The sequence below is a fragment of the Sminthopsis crassicaudata genome, chromosome 1 (genome assembly GCF_048593235.1).
Source record: "Sminthopsis crassicaudata isolate SCR6 chromosome 1, ASM4859323v1, whole genome shotgun sequence".
Taxonomy (NCBI): Eukaryota; Metazoa; Chordata; class Mammalia; order Dasyuromorphia; family Dasyuridae; genus Sminthopsis; species Sminthopsis crassicaudata.
The window spans coordinates 300,157,489-300,180,098 of NC_133617.1; the positions used below are offsets into that span (position 1 = coordinate 300,157,489).

The window sequence follows — 22,610 nt, forward strand, 5'->3', positions numbered from 1 at the left end:
GGGGTGGATATGACACGGCCACAGCTTCCCCTGCCCCGCCCCTCCCGATGCACACGCGGCTGGCACCTCCACCCCACCCTCTCTCAAGGACGCTGGCCTCTCGGATCCTAGTTTCGTCGCTGTCCCTTTAATTGGGGAAGGGGAAGCTGGAAGAGTGGAGGGAGGGGGGTCGGAGAAGGAGGAGGGTTTCTTTCTTCTTTTTTTTGAATGAACAGTGACGTAGCCCCCACAGGAAACCAGTTGGTTAGTGAGGAGAATGAAGTAAGAGGCCAGAATATACTCCCGCCTCCTTCCCCCAGTTCTCTTCTCCTTCCACCCCCGCCCTCCCGGCCCCCCCCTCCATCCCTCTGTCTGCCCCGCTGCAGCTGCACTGAACTCTCCCTGTGGCGCTGCTGCTGCCGCTGCTGCCTCCGCTGCCGCCGCCGTTGCCGCCGCCGCTGCTACAAGTGAATGTGCATTAGCCGCCAGGACCTCCCCGCGGTGGCGCACAGAGCCGACTCAGTCACCCAGCCCTGACTTCGTTGCCCAGGGGTGGAGGTGGTGGAGGAGGCGAGGAGGAGGAGGAGGCGAGGAGGGGGGAGGTGCCGGTGCTGGTGGTGGAGGTGGAGGTGGTGGAAGAGGAGAGAGGGTGCGCGGCAGCGGAGGATGCCCCGGTGGGGTACGGCGGAAGAGGGGGTTTTCAGGGGAGAACTTCGTAGCAGTCATCCTTTTTAGGAAAGGAGGGAAAAATAAAGCCCTCCCCTCGCGGCGTTACCCCCACCCCTCCAGCAGCAGCACCACACACAGCGAGGTCTCCTCTGTGAGCACACGGTGCTGTGGGTACGCTTTCTGCCTTCATTTACCGAGCAGCTTTTTGGAAAATGTCTTTTCTGTCCGGAGTTTAATCAAAAGGAGATTTTTTTTTTTTTTTTTTTTTTGCTCTTCCATCTTTTTTTCCCTCCTCCTCTCTTTTAAATGGAGACGTGAAGCAGTTATTGGAATAGAGATCAATGCCTGTACGCGCGCGCGTGTGCGTGTGTAAATTGCACAGGGAAAACCACAGGACTTCTGCAAAATACTGGATTGAAAATTGTAATTCATCTGCCGCCGCCGCCGCCGCCGCCACTGCCTGTTTCTTTCTTTCTTTTTTCCCCTCATTTTTGCTCCTGGATCCTCCGATTGGGGTTTCTAGGGTTTGACATTTCTCCGGAGATGTCTGGAACAGAAGTCTGGGAATTAATTTGGAAATGCTTCTAATTTTTTCCAACTCCTGATTCATTTGGAAGTTTCAAAGCAAATAGAACTTGAAAGTCCTGAAGATTTGTGGGATTTTCCCCCTTATGAGCTTGTTCTGATTTCACAAAAAGGAAACTTGACAGAGGAGCATACAGTACTTAGAATACAAGTAAGTTCTTTGCAGAGGAAAAATTACTTTATGTAACTTTTAATAGACCTTTTAGTTAAAAGTGCATTAGACTATGTGTGATTCCAAGACTAGTATATTCTTATAAGTTGTATAATATGTAGCAGGAATGGTAGTTAGGAACGACATTCACCTAGAGTATATAGAAGAAAATGCACCTGATTTTGACTCAGTATGAGTTTTTTTTTTTTTAACCTTTCAGCATCGCCGAGGAAATAGAATAAAATAACCTAAATAGCGTGCCTCATGAAATAAAAAGATTCAAAAGGAATTAAAATAATAAAAATACTGTGCATCTCATACCAAGGGGAAAACACCAGGAAGAGTACATTAATTCAGAGACAAGACTCCCCTAAAGTCAAGAAATGAAAAGCACATCCAATAAAATAACTGGATTATAATTATTGTTCTATATTTTGCCAGGTGTGGGGTGGGAGAGGGAGTAAGAGGTGGGTGTTGTCACCATTTGGCTGCTCTCCTTGGTATTCACTGCTCCCTCCTTTGGGAATAATGGCTCATCCTGGAAGAAGAGGGTATGATAACCGGGAAATAGTGATGAAATACATTCATTATAAGCTATCACAGAGAGGGTACGAGTGGGATGCTGGAGATTTGAGGACGCCAGCCTCTCCAAGTCTTCCTCCTGTTGTTGCTTCTGCCCCTGCTGTTGGGATCTTTTCTACCCAGCCAAGACATACACCTCTGCCTGCTGCACCCCAGGACTTGGCCACTTCTACTACTGCTGCTGCTAGAAACTCACCTTTGCCTCCTCCTCCTACTGTTGCTGCTGCTACTGCTGCTGCTGGACCGACTGTCAGTCCAGTGCCACCTGTGGTCCACCTGACTCTTCGTCAAGCTGGAGATGATTTCTCTCGAAGGTATCGGAGAGACTTCGATGAAATGTCAGGTCAGCTGCACCTGACCCCTGTTACTGCTAGGGGACGCTTTGCCACAGTAGTGGAGGAGCTGTTCAGGGATGGGGTGAACTGGGGGCGGATCGTGGCCTTCTTTGAATTTGGTGGTGTTATGTGTGTGGAGAGCGTCAACCGGGAGATGTCGCCTCTGGTGGACAGCATAGCCCTGTGGATGACTGAGTACCTGAACCGGCACCTGCACAACTGGATCCAGGATAACGGAGGATGGGTAGGTGTTTGGGCTGCATGTCTTGTTCAGTGTCAATGTGAATCAGTATCACAGACTTATCCCTGGATGCTTGTCCCTGCTGTACGATCACTCCTCTGCTAAAGATGATGGCAGCTAAGCCCATCAAGGGGAGATGAGACGTTTTCCCTATGTTTTCCTTTACTTTTCTTCCCCCCTCCCTCCCTTTTCACACACACTGGATAATCCCTTTCCATCAGCATGGTTTCAGAGTTTTGCTGCAAGAGGAGCATTGCCAACTTGTAGTGTTTTCTGATAAGTTATCCTTGATGAGGGCTTTGGGGCTCAACCTATCATTTTGTGGGGATTCAAATCCACTAGAGAACCAGGGAATGCCCTCTTCAATTTCTATACTCTATACTGATTCACTGATAAAGGTATAACCCAAGGAGAAAAAATGTGAGATGATATTTCCCCTGGAAAAATAAAACAACAACTTCAACAACAACAACAACAACAAACTTCAGGGTACTTTTAAAGCAGGAAACTCACATTCCACAATTTCCTTTGACTCAAACCTGTTAACAAACAGGACAGTGAGATATGTGTAATTTCTTACATGATTATGGGACTTGTCCATATCCAGGAAGGTTGGCATATTATAACAGTGTATTTAGAAAAGAATTTCAGAATAGTAGTGACTTGTTTCTTATGGTGAAATAATTTGCATTTTATTTGTGTAACTGGTTAACCGAAGGGTTTTTTTTTTTTGTGTGTGTGTGTGTTTTTGTTTTGTTTTTAGAATTTTAGATTCTGTTCAGCATATAACATCTGTACCTTCTGATGAACAATTCTGCTGGACTTTTTAATTGACTACTACTCTAATGTTATTTCTTTATATAGACCCTCATAGTCAATGATTGGCAGATATAAAGAACCTATGAAATACTTTCCCTGGTAAGCTAAATAAAAGCTTTGTCTACTTTTCCAAATTGACATTCTAATCCAGAATTTGCTGACAACAACTTGACTATATCATTGAAGCTTGAATAAGATTCAAAACTACATTCCAACCTGAAATCTCAGGACACATCTGAAGAGCAGAACTTTTTAACCAAATTTCAGTTATGGTAGACAAATAAAGCTTCTTGTTCTGAGTTTTAATCAAAGAATCCTCTTCCATGTTTTTGGGAATCTGAAAGATCACTTTAGAAGATGTTTCCCCTCCATTCCAATTTTATTCTTGGAAGAACTATCAGGTCTATAAGACCTACAATTTGTGCAAAGCATTTGACATAATATTATTTTATTGCAAAGTATGCTAATCATTTGTGTAACAAGAGAGAAGGACCACCATAAAATGAAAATGGGACAAATAGTAATACAGATCTCTATTTTAAAATTAAATCAACTATCTTTGCATAATTATCCCTCATACTAAATGGGTCAGATTTCAACTAACTCTCATTTCGTTAAATCTTTGGCTTTTTGGAAGAATCATACAACATGTTTCTGCATATTTTTTTTAAAAAAGTTATCAATTATGAAAACAGAAGGTTTATCATTGAAAGTATAATTTCCCTTGAATTGTACTTTAATTTAAAATGTTATATCAAGAAGCTGGGTTTATTTTTTCTCAGCTAATGCCAAAGAATATTGATTGTTAGGATCTGTGGTCTTTAGACTACTGATCATTGAGGATATATTGTCAAACCTTCTTTTCAAGTGGAAGAAAGCCCAGATGACAATTGGCATCCATAAAATAATTTATTGATAAAAGTGGTAAAAAGAGTATATATATATATATATATATATATATATATATATATATATATATATATATATTTGCTAAGTCATAATATTTATCTTAGCAGTTTATCTATAGCATATTCTGCTATTTCCCCTCTCTATGACCTTGAGCAAATCTTCACCACTTGTAGCCTCAATTCCCTGTGCTGTAAAATGAGCACTTTGGTTCTAATATTCCTACTAGTTCCGAATCCTAAGACAGGCAAATCATATGCTTGGGAATCTGTATTTAATGAAAGCTGTTTTTTTGGACAAAAAGGGGAATAAAGAACTGTCAGGTTTTCACATATTTTCATGGTCCACAAGTATTTAAGATTGACAGTAACTACATTTATGATGTCAAGACATACATACAGTGAAAGTCCCAAGATGATGAAGGCAAGTTATGACCAAAATTTTGTTAGCTAAAATAAAATTACAAATGGCTTAAAGCAGAAATTTTGCTTTAGAAGAAAATAGATTGGGTAACTCCAAGGAAAACTAAAGGATTTGATGGGGAAAACGTCACAATATATGGAAATGATAAGTGATAGAAGTTACTGAATTAAAAAAATATATATAATATGTAAGGAATCTTTGTTTAAGGAATTAAACAGTATTTAAGATATTAAAAGTATTTCAATTATTAAACAAGAATAGTCAATTGTAAATGGAGCCTTTTCCAACATTTAATTTCTCCCCCCTCTCACCCAGTAAAATAACCCCTCATAGAAAATCTATCCAATAGACTTCTATTTTGGAAAAATTCCTCATTTTCTGCTAAGCTAAAGCATTCTAATCTTGCTCTGTTTTTTCTTAAGATGTCATCATACATCTTATTGAAATATAAGAATAAGCTAAATACAATTCGATTGTTTATTGTTGCTTGTATTGGTTATCATTTCCAACTTATTTGCATTATCACTTTGTATTTTTAGTTTAGTACGCTAGTATCATTGAAGAAATAATAATTTGTCATTTGTTTAAGTCATTCTGGTCATTTTGGGCAAGTCATATAACTCCTAGACCTCAGTTGCTTCAGTCATAAAATGAGGGGCTTGGATTATATACTCTCTGAGCCCTCTAAATCTGAAGTAATTAATAAACAATGTTTTCTTAGGATAATATCTTTAAAAGCAAATCGTAAGATCTTTTCAATCTGAAGTTTTCCCAGGACTTAAATCAGTTTCCAAACTGCTGTATTAATGGATTAGCTCAAACCTTTGGCGTTTTCTTGCTTTAGACACAATGTAACCTTTTCCCCAGAATTTAAATCTGTTTCTAAATAGCTATATTAGTAGATTAGCTTCAACTGTGGGGTTTCTTACACAATGTAACTTTTTGAAACTAAACAAATATAATAAAGGCTCTAAACCTTGGGAACTTAACTAAAGTAGGAAAATATTTTACCTGTTTGGGAAATCATGGATTTGGCATAGAATGTTAAATCTCTGATCATCATAACATTTACAGACAAAATCAAAGCTACAGTAAAGACTCAGTTGAAGCCTGATATGTGGCTTATTCTCAAATCTGAATAAGGTGTTGTGTGACATCCTGAAAAAAAGCAAAGCAAGGTTAGACTATATTGAGTTAGAAGTAAGTGAGGAACTTTCTAAAATAGAAGGTTATTGGCTAGATTTTCTATGAGGGGTTATGTTACTGGGAGAGGTAGGGAAGGGAATGAGATGTTGGGAGAGGTTGCACTTTTTAATAGGTTATTCCTGCTCTCCTGACAACTATCCCAAAAGTTCAGGTGCCTGGATAAATTCCTGAATGCCCTCTGGGGTAGTCTAATCCTGGGAAGAAGTAAATTAGAAGTACAGAGAAAAAAAAAGAGGCCATTCTCAAGGTAGTTAGGCCTATCTAACCATCTGTGTTTCCCAGGGTACCAAAGCAATTTGCATGGGCACCAGTGGTCCATTTCAGGTAAGTTAACATTTCTGTTTGTATTAAAATTTCAAAGGAGTTGCCCCAGTGATAGTCAGATGGTTTAGCTCTTTTAATGACCCTGTTAACCATTATTTTATCATTCTGTCAGAGTCTGATTTTTAAATGGCTACAGGGGCTCTGGGACTCCACTTAGTGACAAAGGAGCTCTTACCAGTTACATGTTATTGATATGGGCAGCTCATGGTCAGTGCAAACTATTACACCTCTGATACTGGGAAGTGAGCTGATGTTCAGCTTAATGTCTTATGTTAGTATATTAATTAGAGAATGGGATCATTCTATAAGGTTCTTATTGTTTCCATTCAATTTACTTGCTGAGGTGACAGTGTCTCTTTTTTAGAATCTCAAATTGTCCTTGAAGATAGCTTTTGCTATGCTGTAATTTTGAGAGTAGAAATTAAGTTGTCTGAAGACCTTGTTGTTCTAGTCAAATTATTTGGTCAGCAATCAGTACTATAGGCCAGACTGAATGCAATTCACAGCCACTGAGGCATCTGATTAACTGGATAGTCAAAACTTTCTCAAACCAGTGTGCCAGATGATATGTGAAGGAACATCAATTTTCCAGCAGCTAAACATCAGCTGCTTAGAACCAATTTTGGCATCAAAATGTTAGGATTAAAAATAGCCCCAAAATATCAAGCTTTAAATAAAATAATGATGAACTTTCCTTGGGAAAGTACATTCGTTTAGCCAGTTAGAAATCACATGATACTCTGTAATAATTTCTCGTGTAGATAAAAAAATTGCAGCTTCTACAATCATTTTAATTGATGTATATGAAAAATCTCTTTAAGCCTGGACCTTCACAAAAAATTTATTGACTCTATAGTTAGTAAATCTAACTACTCTTTAGTTTTGGAGTCTCTTGTTTATCATTGTGTTGTATCACTGAAAACATGTTTTCACTCAAGCACCAGATTTCTATTGTGCTTTCTAGTGAAAACCTATTAAATTTTTTAGTAATTTTGGATTGCACTAATATAATTCAGATTGCTTAAATGTCACTAAGCTACATAGAAACCCAGGTAATAAAAAAGCCACAGTTTAAAAAAAAAGCCACAGTTAAAAAAAAAAACCCACCTAAAACTCCTACACTGTTTTAGTTTCCTCTTTAATGGAAAGCCCACTCACCAATCATATGGGTGGGAACTACATATATTATTATTATTATTTTTGTAAATAGTATTTTATTTTTTCAAATACATGCAAAGATAGTTTTCAACATTAATTTTTATGAGATTTTGAATTTCAAGTTTGTAAGTGCCTGAAGCAAGATTTAAACTCTAGGTTTTTCTAATTTCTTGTTTAATGATCCATCTTATTATAGCACCTCAGGAGAGAACAGAGGTTGAATTTTGCTTCCTAGATGTTCAAATTAGGCGACCATGAATGGTTACTTAATGTCCTTGTATCTCAGCATCATCTCTTATAAAATCAGAGTGATGATTCCTGTGGTATTCTCATATAGGGCTATTTTAATGTTTAAATAAGAGAATATTGTAAAACACTTTTGAAAAACTGATCTATAAATGTCCACTTTACCCTTGGGAGACAACATGATGCAAAGACAAGAATGATGCATTTAGTGCCCAAGATCTTAGGTTCAAATCTATCTTGTACAATTTACCAGTTCTATGGTAGTAAAAAATTGCTTCACCTCTTCAACACTTAGTTTCTTCAGTTGCACACTAAGAGGACTGGCTGCTATGGTCCCTTATAATTCTAAGTATATAATCTTATTATTACCATAAGAAGAAAGAGAATATTTCATTTTGAGAATTTTCGTTGTACCACTTGTTTTATTTTTGTATGACTCATAGAAGGAGTAAAAGCTCTCATGGCAAAAAGTGCCCTATTCTTTAGGAAAATCATATTATTCAATTATATTAGGCCTATGCAAATACTACATGATTGCTTTGTCTCTGTTTTCATTTAACATTGCTAGAGACTTTGAGTGTCATGAACAATCTGGTTTTATCTGTCAGTTTAAAAAATGAGAAGCTTAAAATTTTTGTAAGCATACTGAAGTTAATTGGGACATATGCCAAATAAATAAAAACCATTTACTATATTTTGGTAGAAAGAATGCACTAATTCTTAGACTATTTACCTGAAGGAGTAATATGAGAAAAGTGCTTTGTAGAAAAAATGTATATAAACAGGGCAAGTGCAGAACTGAGATAAGTTTTTACAGCAGTGATGTCAAACAAATAGAATCAGGGTCCTCTCACCATATTTAAGGATCCTGGGCACATGTTGATTTAGAAAACTACATGTTAGGGGCAGCTACGTGGCGCAGTGGATAGAGCACCAGCCTTGAATTCAGGAGGACCTGAGTTCAAATCTGGTCTCAGACACTTAACATTTCCTGGCTGGGTGACCCTGGGCAAGTCACTTAACCCCAGCCTCAAAAGGGAAAAAAAAAAAAAAAGAAAACTACATGTTAACATTTTCTATTATATTTATGTTTATTTTGTTAAATATTTCACAATTACATTTTAATGAAATTCAGCCTGCTCTGGGGAGTGTTACAGTTCCTTCCCCCCTCAAAGTGTTTGACTGTTCTTTTTAATTCAAACTCCTTCCTCTGGAAAAAAAAAAAAGAAGAAGAAGAAGAAAAGAAAAACTACTTTATCTTTTATGTGGATACTTTAGGCAATTTGCATTTTGAGACATAATCAGCTCTTATATTTCTTATGAATTTAGAGCCAGAAGGGAAAATAGAAGACTATTAAATCTAACCCCTTAATTTTACAGATGAGGAAACTGAAACACAAAAATTAAGTGACTTGCCCAGAGTAACTTGCCCAGAGATAACTAATAAGTGCCTAAAGGTAGGATTGGAAGCTGAGTCTTCCTCACTCCATTGCACTATGACATACTGCTTCCATTGGATTACAGATCTCAATGATGTAGATTTATTAATGTTTCAGATTGAGGCTCATACAGTGTCATATTTGTCAGTAAGCTCCCATAAGTTAGCCACAGAGATGGACTCAACGTGATGGGGGAAATGGAATTTTCCTTCAGTTAGTCAAAATAACCTTTAGGAAGTAATTTTCATGTGAGACTTTACCATGCTTACAACATGGTTTACTACCCACCCATAAAAGGCTCTCAAATTTAATTTTGGGGTAGCTAAATGGGGTATTGGATATGGTGCCAGCTCTTGATGCAGGAGAATTTGGCTTCAGATATTAGCTGTGTTATTCTGGGGCAAGACACTTAACCCTGTTTCCTTAGTTCATTATCTAGAAGAAGGAAATGGCAAAGCACTCCAATATCTGCCAGTGAAACCCCAAATGGGGTCATGAATAGTTGATCATGACTGAACAACAACAATTGAATTTTCATACCAAATTATGTTATTATTTCAAAAGGTCTGTGATTTCATTAGTATGGATACTTCTTCCATGAATCCATATCATAATCTATTCCTTTCTTAATAGAGATTTCTCAGTTATTATAGTGCTCCACAATTTCTCTGAGTCACCTATTTTTTCACAATGAATCTCTCATCACTTAGTAAGACTGGTTTTCCCCATAACAGTTTTTGCCCAGGTCAGAACTTAAGAACCTTTCAGTTTTGTACTACCTGTTAAAGTTTAGTACTTGCAGGCATAGTGTTTGAGGGTTACCTCCCCACCAAGAAAAGGCACTTGGAGGAAGTCTTTTATGGAGGCTGCTGAGTTTAATTTGTGGAATAAATCATTTGGATTGTGGTTTCAGTTGAACATTCTTTTTGGTTTCCAACCCAGACTGAAAACAATAATGACAAGAAATCCTTGTTGTGGGACATCCCAAAAGGCGAGCTTTGCTGAAATTCTGTCCCTGGCAATATCAGTTTTTATGTAATATATTTTGTCTCAAAGTGTCTCAAGAGTTCGTTTCTCTATCACCTTATGTGACCAATGATTCTTCAGAATATTTCATATTGGGCAGTGTTCCTTTCTCAGCTGTTTTAAATGCTATTATGTTTGTGTGTGTGTGTGTGTGTCTGTGTGTGTGTGTGTGTGTGTGTGTGTGTGTGTGTGTGTGTGCGTGCGCGCGCACCTTCCTACTCTTTGTCATCTGTATGTCAAGTAGAATTTGGAGGTTTTTGAGAATGTGTACCAGTTACTTCCTTCCCAACTATTCTCTCTTCCCTTTTCTTCTCATTAGTCCATGGCTAAAAGGCAGTGCTCATACCTTTTACCATCAATCCAACATAAGACACCTTTGTTTTAAGTCATATGATGCTAATAATAAATAGGTTGTTTGTTTTTTTTTTTTTTTTCAAGGACATCTCTGCTTCCACAACCTATTTCAGTACTGTCATTCACACTGGAAGGATCCTTTACTTTTTCTTCTACGTCTATGCATACCCAGATAACCTCAGTATTTTAATACAAGTCTGCCTTTCTCCAGAACTTTGCCTAATGTTTCAAGCTAGTGATCATTGTGTTTAAAAATACTGAAATTTGCTACAAAATAAAATTTTTACTTAACCTTTGGAATGGATAACTATAATAAGTTATCATGATGATAAAAATGATTTCCATAGTACATTTCTTATGCAGCTAGCATTTTGATGACCTTTTCCTCTTAAAACAATCCTAACAGTATTAAACTGGTTTCTTAGCTAAGACAGCTGTATGTATGGTCAAAGATTTTATAGAGGAGAAAGAAAGAAGTTGAGTTTTTATTGTCAGTAATTGTGTGTGTATAATTTTGCTTAAGCTTAAGGCTATTTTTTTTAAGGATTTTACTAAGGTGGCTTGAATTGAAAGGAAGAACGATGTAGATAACTTTTTTAAAAATAGTGTAACAGTTAATTTAACATGTATAGTAAGAGAACTGAAAGGGAAGGGGACTTTATTAAATATTTGCCCAACTAGTACTATTAATTTATATATAATAAGATTTAATAAATGTAGTAGGACATTCTATTAATTTTCTTACTAAAATGGAAACAAAGTTCTGAGGGGATAATTAGAACAGTATAAAGAATTGTCTATTTCATGGAATAATGTGTTTATATTCTGGGAAAATGTTCATGACAGGTTTCAGTAGCAACAGGATCTCTTTCTTTAACAACAACAATAAAAAAGATGGATATTTCTAGACTGTAGTACTTTATTTATCAGAAGCTAGCCTACTAAAAGGCAATTTGTAAGGTTTTACTCTTTCTTAGATTTTATTGGAGAGTTTTAGTCAATAAAAAATTTCTTAAAATTTCTTGCATATCTAATCATCTATTACATTTTCAAATGGGAATATTTCTCCTTTTGGATCAAAAAAAGGCTTTATAAATTCATAAATTTAAATACCTTTATGGAAAGATCCATCCACATAACTGAAGTCCTTAACTCATGTGGTTTCTTTAATTTTCAGTGTATGTGCACTAACAAAAAAATAAAGTTTTTTGTTCTTAAATACTAATAATTGCCCCATTTGAGCTTCAGTGTAGACATTTGGATCCATATCCATTTCTAGCACATCATCTAGCTTCAATATATGTTCTAGAAATAGTTCCTGTTACGTGGCAATGCCTAATCAATCAATTAATAAACACATATTTTATTTTCTAGTACCTGGTTCCCAACCAATCACTCTATCCAATGGGCCACTTAGCTGCCCTCTTAGAATTGTGGGTAATTCTTTTAAAACATAAAGTATAATGAAGGTGCTGCCCTTTATTGGTAGAGTTTTTTCACTTGAGAATGCCCTCTACCAATGAAATCATAGAACTTGTATCTTCCTGTAAGGCAAAATCTCTTTAAAGGTTATGGTCTTTCTTCAGGTAGACAAATGTTAAGTTTTAAAATCTGAATATGCAGACTTAACTAAAATAAATATGTAAATGCAAGTCTTCTTGGAAAAAGTCTCATGAACCTATTGGACAATGCTACTCACTTGTATGCTGGTGTGGAAATGAGAGTACCTATGTTATTTTCTTGTATGATTTCACTTTGGTTTTCCCAAGGAAGTTAATATGGAATTTGCCTGTATTACAGACATCATCTGGCACATTTCATTTGCAACATGTGCCTAAATTGTTGAAGTGAGAGGGGTTGGGGGAAGTTCTTTATTTGGAAAATCTATGTTTCCATTTATGTCTCTTCTTCAGCTTCAGATTCCAGTGATAGAACCATGCTCCATCTCTAGTTAATAATCAGCTCATGAAACTCTCTGGGGCTTCAATGTAGTGAGTCAGAAGCTTATGACTGAGCTTTACTCCGCTCTTTATTATGTCTCTTGAAAACAATAAGAAACCACAGTGTCAAGAAGAACTTTAATTTTTCAAGGAAGATTTTTCCATTGAGACCAATTCATCTTTTCTTTTTTATGGAGTCCTAATCACTACATTTCTCTAACTTAAAAAAAAAAAAAAGGCTGTGACAGAGATTGAAGAATCTTTATAAGATTAACTGCCTAGAGCAAAAACCAAAAATGTGAGTATTAAAGGTTATCTTTTCTTGTCTTCTTCTGTCTGTGATCTACTGGTCTAAGATAATTTTTTATTCTATGTCAGAAAAAGATATTCTATATTAATTCCTAATTTAAATCATGTGCAAATATGCCATTTAACTACTTATACATCTATATTAATTCGACATTCAGCAAGCATCCACTATAATGCATGTGTATGCATGTGTACATATGTTTATATATGTGTATATGTTCTTATATGCATAAATATGCACATATATAACCAGAAAAGATAGCTGTATACTCATTTCTGGAACGAGTGAGGATATTAGGTAGGATTTCTGTAATAGGTAGTTCTTGGACTGGGCTTTAAAGGAAACTAGGAATTCCACAAGGTACATCATGGTTTCCAGACCTGGACTCTCAGTTTGCAAAGACTAGAAATTGAATATCATATGTGTGAAACAGCAAGTGTTCAGTTAGAACATAGCATTGAGGAAGAGATATAATATGCTAAATCTGGAAAGCTTGGTTGGAGCCAGGTTATGAAGGACTTTTAAAGTTAGAGTTATATTTGATTTTAGAGATGACAGGGAAACACTAGATCTCTTTGAGCAAGAAAATGACTTGACTAGTTCTTTGATTTAAGAATATCAATTTGGCTGCTATGGGGAAGGTGTCAGATAAGAAAAAGATGATATAGCCAGACTAATGGGGAGGCCACGACAATAGTTTAGGCAAGGGATGATAAAGATCTGAATTAGAATGGTGGCTACATGTATGGAGAGAAGCATATGGCTATGACACATTATGTAGGAAGAATCAACAAAGACTTGGCAACTGTTTGGGTGAAATAAAGATATTTGAAGATGATCTTTATGTTCTGAACTAGAGTGACTACTGCAAGTCTTGTGATACTCTGAAGAGAATTAGGGACAGTAGAAACGAGGCGAGTTTCAGAGGAAAAGATAAGTCATGTTTTAGACATGAGTTTGAGCTGTCTGCAGAATATGCACATAGAACTGTCCAAGAGTAATTGGTGATATGGTTCTGGAGTTCAGGAGAATATATCCAGATCTGGGCATCATATCTTCTGAAATGATAATTATACCTAATAGGAGTTGATTTTGTCACCAAGACAAAAAAGTATGAAGTGTTGCTATGTTTGTATAATATCACTTCTAAAATCCCTTTAGTGGATTTCTTAGAATCATGTCCAAATTGTTCATTGTACTTTCAAGATACTTCCATCCCAACATTCCATGATCTTTTGCTTACTTTATAGAAAGTAGGTCTCCTCTGAGTGTTCTCTCTTTCTGATTCTTCATTAACCAAATCTTGCTTGAAATCTTGTTCTTTATTTGCTCCTTGCTTGTTCTTTATTTGCTTTATTTGCTCAAATTCCTTGCTTCTTTTAAATTTAATTAAATTAGACTAAAGGAACTTGAGACTTAAATTTCATAATAACTTATAGAATTTTACTGTAACCCCTATTGTAAGGGTAAGACACATATTCATCAATAATATGAAAAGTCCACTACTTTTCAGTGAAAATTAAAACAGTTCATAACATCCACTTGAAATATGATCACTGTTGGTTTTAAGATTTTATCTTTTGTATTTGACTTGACAAATGAAATTGTACACATCTCCAGAGGGAGATTTTCTAATATTTTAATTTACATTAAATATTGAACTAGGCATTCAGGGTAGTATTGGATATTTTCCCTTATTGAGGATTACAAAAAATATACATATATGTATGCAAATATGAAAAATCTATAATTTATTAAACATAAAGTCAATTGAATTAAATAAGTAACCTATAAAAGATATATTTTTTTCTGCTTTATGTTGTCAGCCTAAATATTTTAAAGTTCTCAAGAGTAAGAGTTTCTTTCCCATGTTTTGTAAATTTTTACCTTTAAATTCATTTTTTCATTTAATGTATATTTATTGATTGTCTTATTATATGAAAGATATACACAGTAGAAAACACAGGAAAGAAAGTTGAACTGAATTGCAGACATTATATCTGCTCTCACAGTTTGCAATCTAGTATGATTCATTAATTACATTGATGGTGGATCATCTATCTATCTATCTATCTATCTATCTATAATACAAATATAAGAAATTATATTTAATTCAACTCCACAAAAAATCCAAAGATCTATCTGTGGGTTACTCGTTTTCTTCATTTTATGTATCATGAATCAATTTTTCAAGAAGAGCACCAGAAGTCATCAGATGTGGAAAGGAACAAGAAATATCACAAAAAATGAAATTGACTGTGTTATGAGATAGGAAATAACTGGTTAACTATATGGAGTAATTTCAGAATCAGTGCTCTCTGTAGTCAGATCACCAACTAGTTAGAACGAAGGTTAAAATCAATACCAAATGAAATAGGGATTTCCCCTAGATGGTGAAGTTCTCTAGTTCTTTTTTGTAGATAGCATTGTGCTGATTACATAAATTAATAGTCAATGAGCATTTGTAAGTACCTATATAATAGGACACTGGAGACACAAAGATATATTAAAAAACAGCTCCAGCTTTCATGGAGTTTTAACTCTGTCAGAGGAGATTCCCCCAGAATGAATACTTGAGAATATTATAGGTAGGTTCTTTCAGTGATATCAGAGCTTACGCTTCTCCCAAGACATCAGCCTATCAATCCATAGAGGAAAAAATATATAGATTAAAAATATATTGCCTGAAAAAAAGAATATATTTCTAAGGGGCAGGTAGGTGGGACAGTGGGTAGAGAACCAGCCCTGAAGTCAGAAGGACCTGAGTTCAAATGTGGCCTCAGACACTTAACACTTACTAGCTGTGTGATCCTGGGCAAGTTACTTAACCCATGCCTCAGCCAAAAAAAAAAATCTGAGAGGAAAAGATAAGATAGTCCTACTTCCCCCAGTCCCCAAACTTTCTAATTGCCTCAGAAACAAAAAAGACTATATTGCCATATTGCCAGGTTTTCTAGATAGCCCATTGAGTTAGTCCAGCAGTACACTGCAGAATCAAGAAGGTCCAAAATTGACCAGAGAAGGAGAGAGGTGGATTTGGGAAATTGTGTAGTGCTTTCAATGATCACAAGTTGTTTTATATTGCCCAAACTTAGTTTTTCATTATCAGTATTCTCATAGAGATGATATATAACTGTGAATCATAGAATGACGTGATCTCTGAAAAATAAAAATTGTAGGTGACCTAAAGGCAATAAAAGATTCATTGTGGGTGTCAGTAAATTGCAACACATTAGCAGCAATGACTAGGGCATAAGAAGTGAGATAAAAGACACTGTCCAGAAACTATATGATTAGGAAAAAGAGATAGGAGAGTCATGTAGCAAGAAAAAGGGAGAACAGAGTGATGTACTGCTATCTTGAGTGTTGCAAGCACTCAAGCCCTAAGCAAAGACTTATAGTTATTTAAATGGATCTTCTAAGGAGAATCTATAGAACAACAGATATTTGTGCAGGTTGAGAAAATGTGGATGGTTGTGATTTACGTTTGTAGGACAACTGCCAATATCAGTGAGATCCTGAATCCACTTGGTTTTAACTATGATTTTTCCCTTGTCCTTGCACCAAGTAAGTCATCAAATCTTGTCATCTCTCTTTCTGCATCATCTCTTGCTTCTCTCCCCATTAAAATTAACATTCCAATCACCATTGTCCTCATTCAGTTATTATTACCTGCTAACTGGCTTCCTTTCCCCATCTTTCTGATGTCCAGCCATGATCATACCATTTTACTATTCACAAATATTCAATTGATTCATAATTTCACTGTGCAAAATCAGAATACCTTGCCACTCAAGAGCTTCCACATCATCTTCAAGCTACCTTTTCAGTCTTATCTCATACTACATTGCCTCATGGCTTCTATCCTTGTCTCATGTATTCCTGCCCCTAAACCTATGGTCGAATTGTTCCTCTCATCTGGAATTCTGTCTTTTGTGTTGGAATTCTGAGGCATCTTTCAAAGCTCAGATAAGTGCTACCTCTTCCAGGAACTCTTCCTTCAAGTTGAAAGTGACCTTTCCCTTTAAACTTTGATAGCGTGTTGTGTGCAACTCTATTAACTTAGCATTCTAGTTTGTATCATTATTACTTTTATACATGTTTTATCTCTCCATATAAATTACCAAGTCTTTGATGTTTGACATTAGATTTGTATCTTCCCAGTGTTTAGCATACCTTGTACATATTAAGTCTTTAATAGTTGTTTGCTGAATGTTTGAGGGAATGCATAATATGCCAGATTAACTTTGCTCCATAATTATCAAGTACTTTTTCTTTTTTTAAAATATTTTCTTTTTTATGATAAAAAACACATCAAAACTTCAATATACCAATATTATAAAAAGAAAATATATATGAAGCCATAAACTCTTGTGGTTTGTGTTTAAGAAAAATATACATGAAACCATACACACAATTTACTTGCTTGTTTTCTCTTCTAGATTTCTTTTGCTTTTATTCTTTGTGTTTTCAATTATTTTATTATTTATTTATTATACTTCTTATAATTTCATGTACTTATTGCTTATATTTCATTATTTATTTTAAAATATTTACTCCCCTATTCCACCTTTTTCTTTTTCTTCCTCATTTTCCCTTTCTTTTCATTCTTCCCTTCTTTCCTTCTTTTTTCTTTCTTTCCTACCTATATATCTTCCTTTCTTCCATCCTTTCTTTCTTTCTTATTGTCTTTCCCCTTAATCTTACCTTCTTATATCACTATTGGTTTGAAGCTTTAGAGTTAACTTCTCCCTCCTTTTTTCCTAGGTATTCAGCCAGTTATAAATTTTTATAGTATGTATCCCTACCCATCCTTTAAAGTGGAGCTCAAATGTCATCTCTTCCATGGGATTCTCCCTTATTCTTCTTGCCAGCCACAATTTTACCTTTGGGAATTTAATTTTATTACTGTCTAATACATTTACATAACTTATAGTGTATTATCATTATTTATGTATGCAATAACAGCTCCTTAATAGATTGTAAACTCCCTGAAATTGTAACTTTCCTGAAATTGAAACTTCAGGACGAGATTTTATGCTATCTGAATTTTTTATCTCCTTCAATGTTGCATGAAATAGTCTGTACATTGTATTCGTTCAATAAGTGTTTGCTGAATAAATCCTTTTTTTGCAACTCACAAGTAAGGAAACATGAATTCAAAGTAACAGGAACAAAAATTTCCCTTACCCTGAGCCTCATAAAGATGAACAATTAAATTAACTTGAATTTTGGAAGTAGATAACTCATTGCTCAACCTGGCCCCAGAAATGAGATATTCAACCTGAAATTTTAAAGATTTTATTGGCCACAGAGACTCACCGGTTGTGAAAAACATCATGGGTAAAATTCATTGTGCTTATGGGTATTTGCCACTGACCTTACATTACTAAATAAGAACAGATCCTTGAAACTGCATTGTTTGAAGAAATAGTGGAAATCTCATTTGGAGAAACTTCATCTACCTGAAAAAAAGCCAAACTTGTGATTGCTGTCACTTATCATCTGTCAGTGGATGATTATGTGATTTTATTGCCAGGAGTGGATCTTGACTGTCTTTCTCCAGAGGCTCTTCTAAAAGGAAGATGTGTAGTTCACAGTTTTCCTTGTGGGGAAAAAAATGTGCACGTTCAAACACACTTTTTCAGTGGTCATCGAGTGGCTGTCTCTATGAGTGAATTCAGAAACTTCAAAACTTAAGATAAGTAGCTCTGCTTTCTTAGTATCTGTCTTCTCTATTGATGCCAGATTCATCTTTAATGAACACATTCAGTGACAGCAGCATCCTTGAGCTTGTCCCTGTGCGTGAGAAAATGAGCTTCCCTGTTTCCTAACAGCTTACCACTCAGAAATAGATGACAGGCAGCGAACAAGTTTTCATTGAAAGTAGTTGTCATTTCCATGAATGATACTTGGAGACCATAGTTAAGGGTTATTCGTTTTTCTTTTTTCTGCTTGGTTTGTGTGTGAAAATGACAAGTTGTCATGACAAAGTGTTAGGTAACCATCAGGCTTTGTCTTGTTAATGTGTGTTTGGAGCATTCTTCATTTGGTTCATTTAAAAATTAGCTAATGAAATGATTGAATGTCAACTAACATTTGGAAACACTTTCTATCAAATTCTGGCTGAATAAGCTGAATGATTTAATATTTTCAAAGCTGGGAGAGGAAGGAAAATTTGAAAGATGAGATGAGTCCCTTGTGTGGTATTTCAAACTTGTACCTGTTTTGCTTTGTGCCCTAGTCAAGGCAGTATGCTCCTTATTGAACAGACCACTTGACTCTGTTCCTTTTCCCATGATTTGTTGCTTTCTGACATCATATCATGACATGGTTTTCTGTGATGGAGTTGTTTGGTTTTTATTTTTCAGTAACAAACCTTAAAAGTCTATGGGTACTGTTCTGATCAGATAAAAGTCTAAGTTATTTCTTATTTCACCTTCATTTAAAGTGCCATTATAAAAGCAGGTAAGTGCCACAATGGATATAGTGTTAGCACAGGCTCTGGCACATAGTAGGCACTGTTTTCTGCCTGCCTGATTTCTGACTTGTAGCCCACTGTATGGATTTCCCCCATGCCATACTGCCTGTCTGGGCATATTTTAGTGATGATGATCATGTTCTTTAATAGAATGAAAAGTTACTTCAAAAACTGTGTTTATATATAGGGAATATATTTAATTTTGAAAAGTAGGACACATTAATAACATCCTCTAATATTTCATGTCACTGATCTCTTCAAGATAATTAAAATGGGCCCAGTCTTGCCTTTCATGTTATTTTTCATCCTTAGAATCAGCTTTTATGTTTTGTCATGTTTGCAGCATGAAAGAATTTAACTGCTTGGGTGTTTTACACATGCACAAACTCACAGTTCTCTTGAGGGTGTGTTTGCAAAGTGTTGTTTGGGTCTTGACCATATGATTTTTATTAAAGAAAATGGGAATGATATATTTAAAACCTCTAAAAGGGTTTTGAAAACATAAGCCCTACAAAAAGGGGATTGAGGGGACTTAGAAAAAAGGCCATTTTTGTTCGTTTGTGATGTTGTCATTTGTACAAGAAAATTATGATTCTGAGCCACTATCATAAATAATGAATGCAATTGAACAAATTCAGGTTTATTGGTACAACCTTTAGGGTGTCTAACTGTAATTGCCTGTGTGGTTCATAGAGGTGCATGGAAATTTGCACAAATGTATGTTTTATTTTTTCCCATAATTGAAAAAATATTGTTATATTCTGACTGGCTTTAACATTCTGACATTATCAACATGTAACATTTTAAAATTATTTTGATTCAATTCAGTTCAACAATCATTCATTAAGTACTTACTGTGTGTAAAATACTGGACTAAGTGCTAAGGAGACAAAGAGAATACTGAACAGGACTTGCCCTGAAGGAATTTATATTCTTTCCAGGGTTAGAGATGAAACATGTGCTCATAAGAAAACACAAAAAGTATATATAAAGTAATTTCAAGGGAGAACACCAGCAATTGGGTGGATTAGGGAGTGGAATGTTTAGATAGATAGGAAAGGTTTTGTTTATGACAGATACCTCTTGACCTATGGGTATTGAAGAAAACTAGAGATACTAAGAGGTAGATAGAAAGCATTCCAGGCATGGGGAACTACCCATGGAATACAGTTGGGAAGAGTGAAAATCATTTTCACTGGAATGCATAAAAATGAAGAATGTGAAATGAGACTGGAAAAGTAAGTGGCAGCCATATTATACGATGTTTTAAAAGGCAGTCTGAATATTATGTATTTTATTCTGAGGCAATAAGGAGCCACTGAAGAATTTTTGGGAAGGAGAATTATAGTCAGAAAACTGTTTTAGGAATATCAAGTGGACAACTGTGTGGAGGATGTTATGTAAAAGGGAAAATTTGGAGCCAGAGATACTTGGAGAATTAATGCTACAATTGGGAATGGAGGAAAGGAAAAGGATATGAGAAATGTTGAGGAGATTCCAGAAGACTTAGCATCCTATTAGACAAAAAGAGTGAAGGAGAAGATTCAGGAATGATTTTAATTTTACAAAACTGTATACCTGAAAGGATGGTGATACTCCCTATAGAAACAGAAATTTGGAAGCGGGAAGAACATCAAGGGAAATAAAATGAGTTCTATTTTTGATCTGAGTAGAATTTATTATGCTTATGTTGCCTTCAGATAGAGATGTCTGGCTGAAAGTTGGGAATGAATGTATAGATTTTGGGAGTCATCTCTATAATTACTTACTGCATCAGACACCATGAAGAATATAGAATTAAAGTTGAGATTTTATTTTCTTTGTCAAATTATTTGGTCTATTTTCTTTCTTCATATCACCTTATTATTTTCCATTTCACTGGATCTCAATCTTACAAATAATGATAGTTTCATCAAAGGTCAACTCACAGTTGATGTGATTTTTATTTAAGTAAAGCATTAATTTTGCCATTTTCTATAATTAAAGGGGAGATAACAATCAGAAAACAATTTACAAGAGAATTTTAAAACTATAAATACAAACTAATAAAGGTAATATTGATTTAATATAAAAACATTCTCTCTCTTTTATGTTTAGGGAATAAAATCATTTTTAGGTTTCTTGTTTTTATTTGAACAAGCTTCTAAAAACAGATCTCTCTCAGAACACTGAAGACTGCCTTTAATTTTAAAAAAGTTCTTGGTTTTACTTTTTTTTTTTTTTTTGATTGTCTTTTGCTTTCTTTTTCATCTGTGGTCTCAAGATTTTATGTAACCACGATCTTTGAAAATACTTTTTAGCTTCTAGATTGATTATATAGCTCATTATTCCAGAGCCAGGCTAATATATCTGTCCCTTGGGATTCTATTTGCAGGATGTCTTTTTCTCTACTGCCATTGTCTCAAGTCTCCATCAGTTGCATTATTCATCCACCCACTCCCCATCTCTTATGGACCTATGATTTTCTCCCTGGTTTAATATAACAACTTAATATGAATTAACATTTACAAAGAGATAATAATTTAAAACTATAGTAAGAACAGATATACAAAATATGCTCTCTCAGCAAGTCAGGAACATGATCTCTCTTATACCACCTTGATCTTTTTAGGGTTGGGGTGAGACAAGAAAGATACACTTAACTTAGCTGAGTTCCTACAGAGCATTGGTCCCACCAAGTTCATGACCAGATAGAACATAACTGCCAGATAAATCCTCATTTAAATTTCTGCTGGCTTGGGTCCAGAAGATCATTATCAAATTTGGTTTCTTGTTCTTCATAGTAGAATTAGTTGAGTAAGCCGATGGAATCAGCACATTTGTGTATCCATGATGCTTTATCTAAAAATACCTGTATTTAAAGCTCCTACATAATTAGAAATACTTATCATTTTGTAAAATTCATCATTGTATTTCTATGGAAGAAAAAAATGCCCAGGACATTTGTAATTCAGAAAAGATTATTGTCCAAATATTGTGTAGTTAATATTGGCTGTGTTTTGTCTTTAAATTCTATAGTAAAAATGTGGAAAAGTCTTCAGCTGTCTTTATTGCTCCTTTTTCCATTTTCCCTGGTTTTATTTTAGAATTGATCTTTGTATTCTTTCCATAGTCCATAGGTAGAATGGCCTGTCATTCAGTTTTACAATATGATAATAGATCTGTTTTTATATTTAACTATACATTCAATAATTGTTGTAAACAAGGCCACCTACAATATCTACTTTCTATCAAGGGAGAGAGTTGTTTCCATCCTTCTTGGTTTAATTTGGATGCATTTGGCATAGAACAGCATGTTATTTCCACAATAACATTTGAACAGGATGCCTGCTGTGTTGATATGCAGGGCTAAGTGAGTTTTACCATGTGCCAGGAAACTATGTCCTTAAAAAGAAGGCTGAATACTAAATTCTGAACATAATATGAAGTTGTCATC

The 22,610-nt window shown here is 35.3% G+C and overlaps 1 protein-coding gene across 3 annotated transcripts in view; it reads left to right on the forward strand.

The window, feature by feature from the left end:
- The first annotated feature begins 599 nt into the window (after window positions 1-599).
- The window catches only part of BCL2 (BCL2 apoptosis regulator), a 218,286-nt gene continuing 196,275 nt past the window's right edge, over window positions 600-22,610 (forward strand). The window contains exons 1-3 of one of the 3 annotated variants that reach the window (XM_074279028.1): window positions 655-1,384; window positions 1,605-2,545; window positions 6,179-6,220. In XM_074279028.1, coding sequence (XP_074135129.1) covers window positions 1,913-2,545; window positions 6,179-6,220 — 675 coding nt within the window. In that variant the 5' untranslated portion in view covers window positions 655-1,384; window positions 1,605-1,912. Of the gene's footprint in view, window positions 2,546-3,406; window positions 5,181-6,178; window positions 6,221-22,610 lie in introns of those variants that run through there. The other 2 variants (XM_074279030.1, XM_074279029.1) reach the window with 2 other exon arrangements.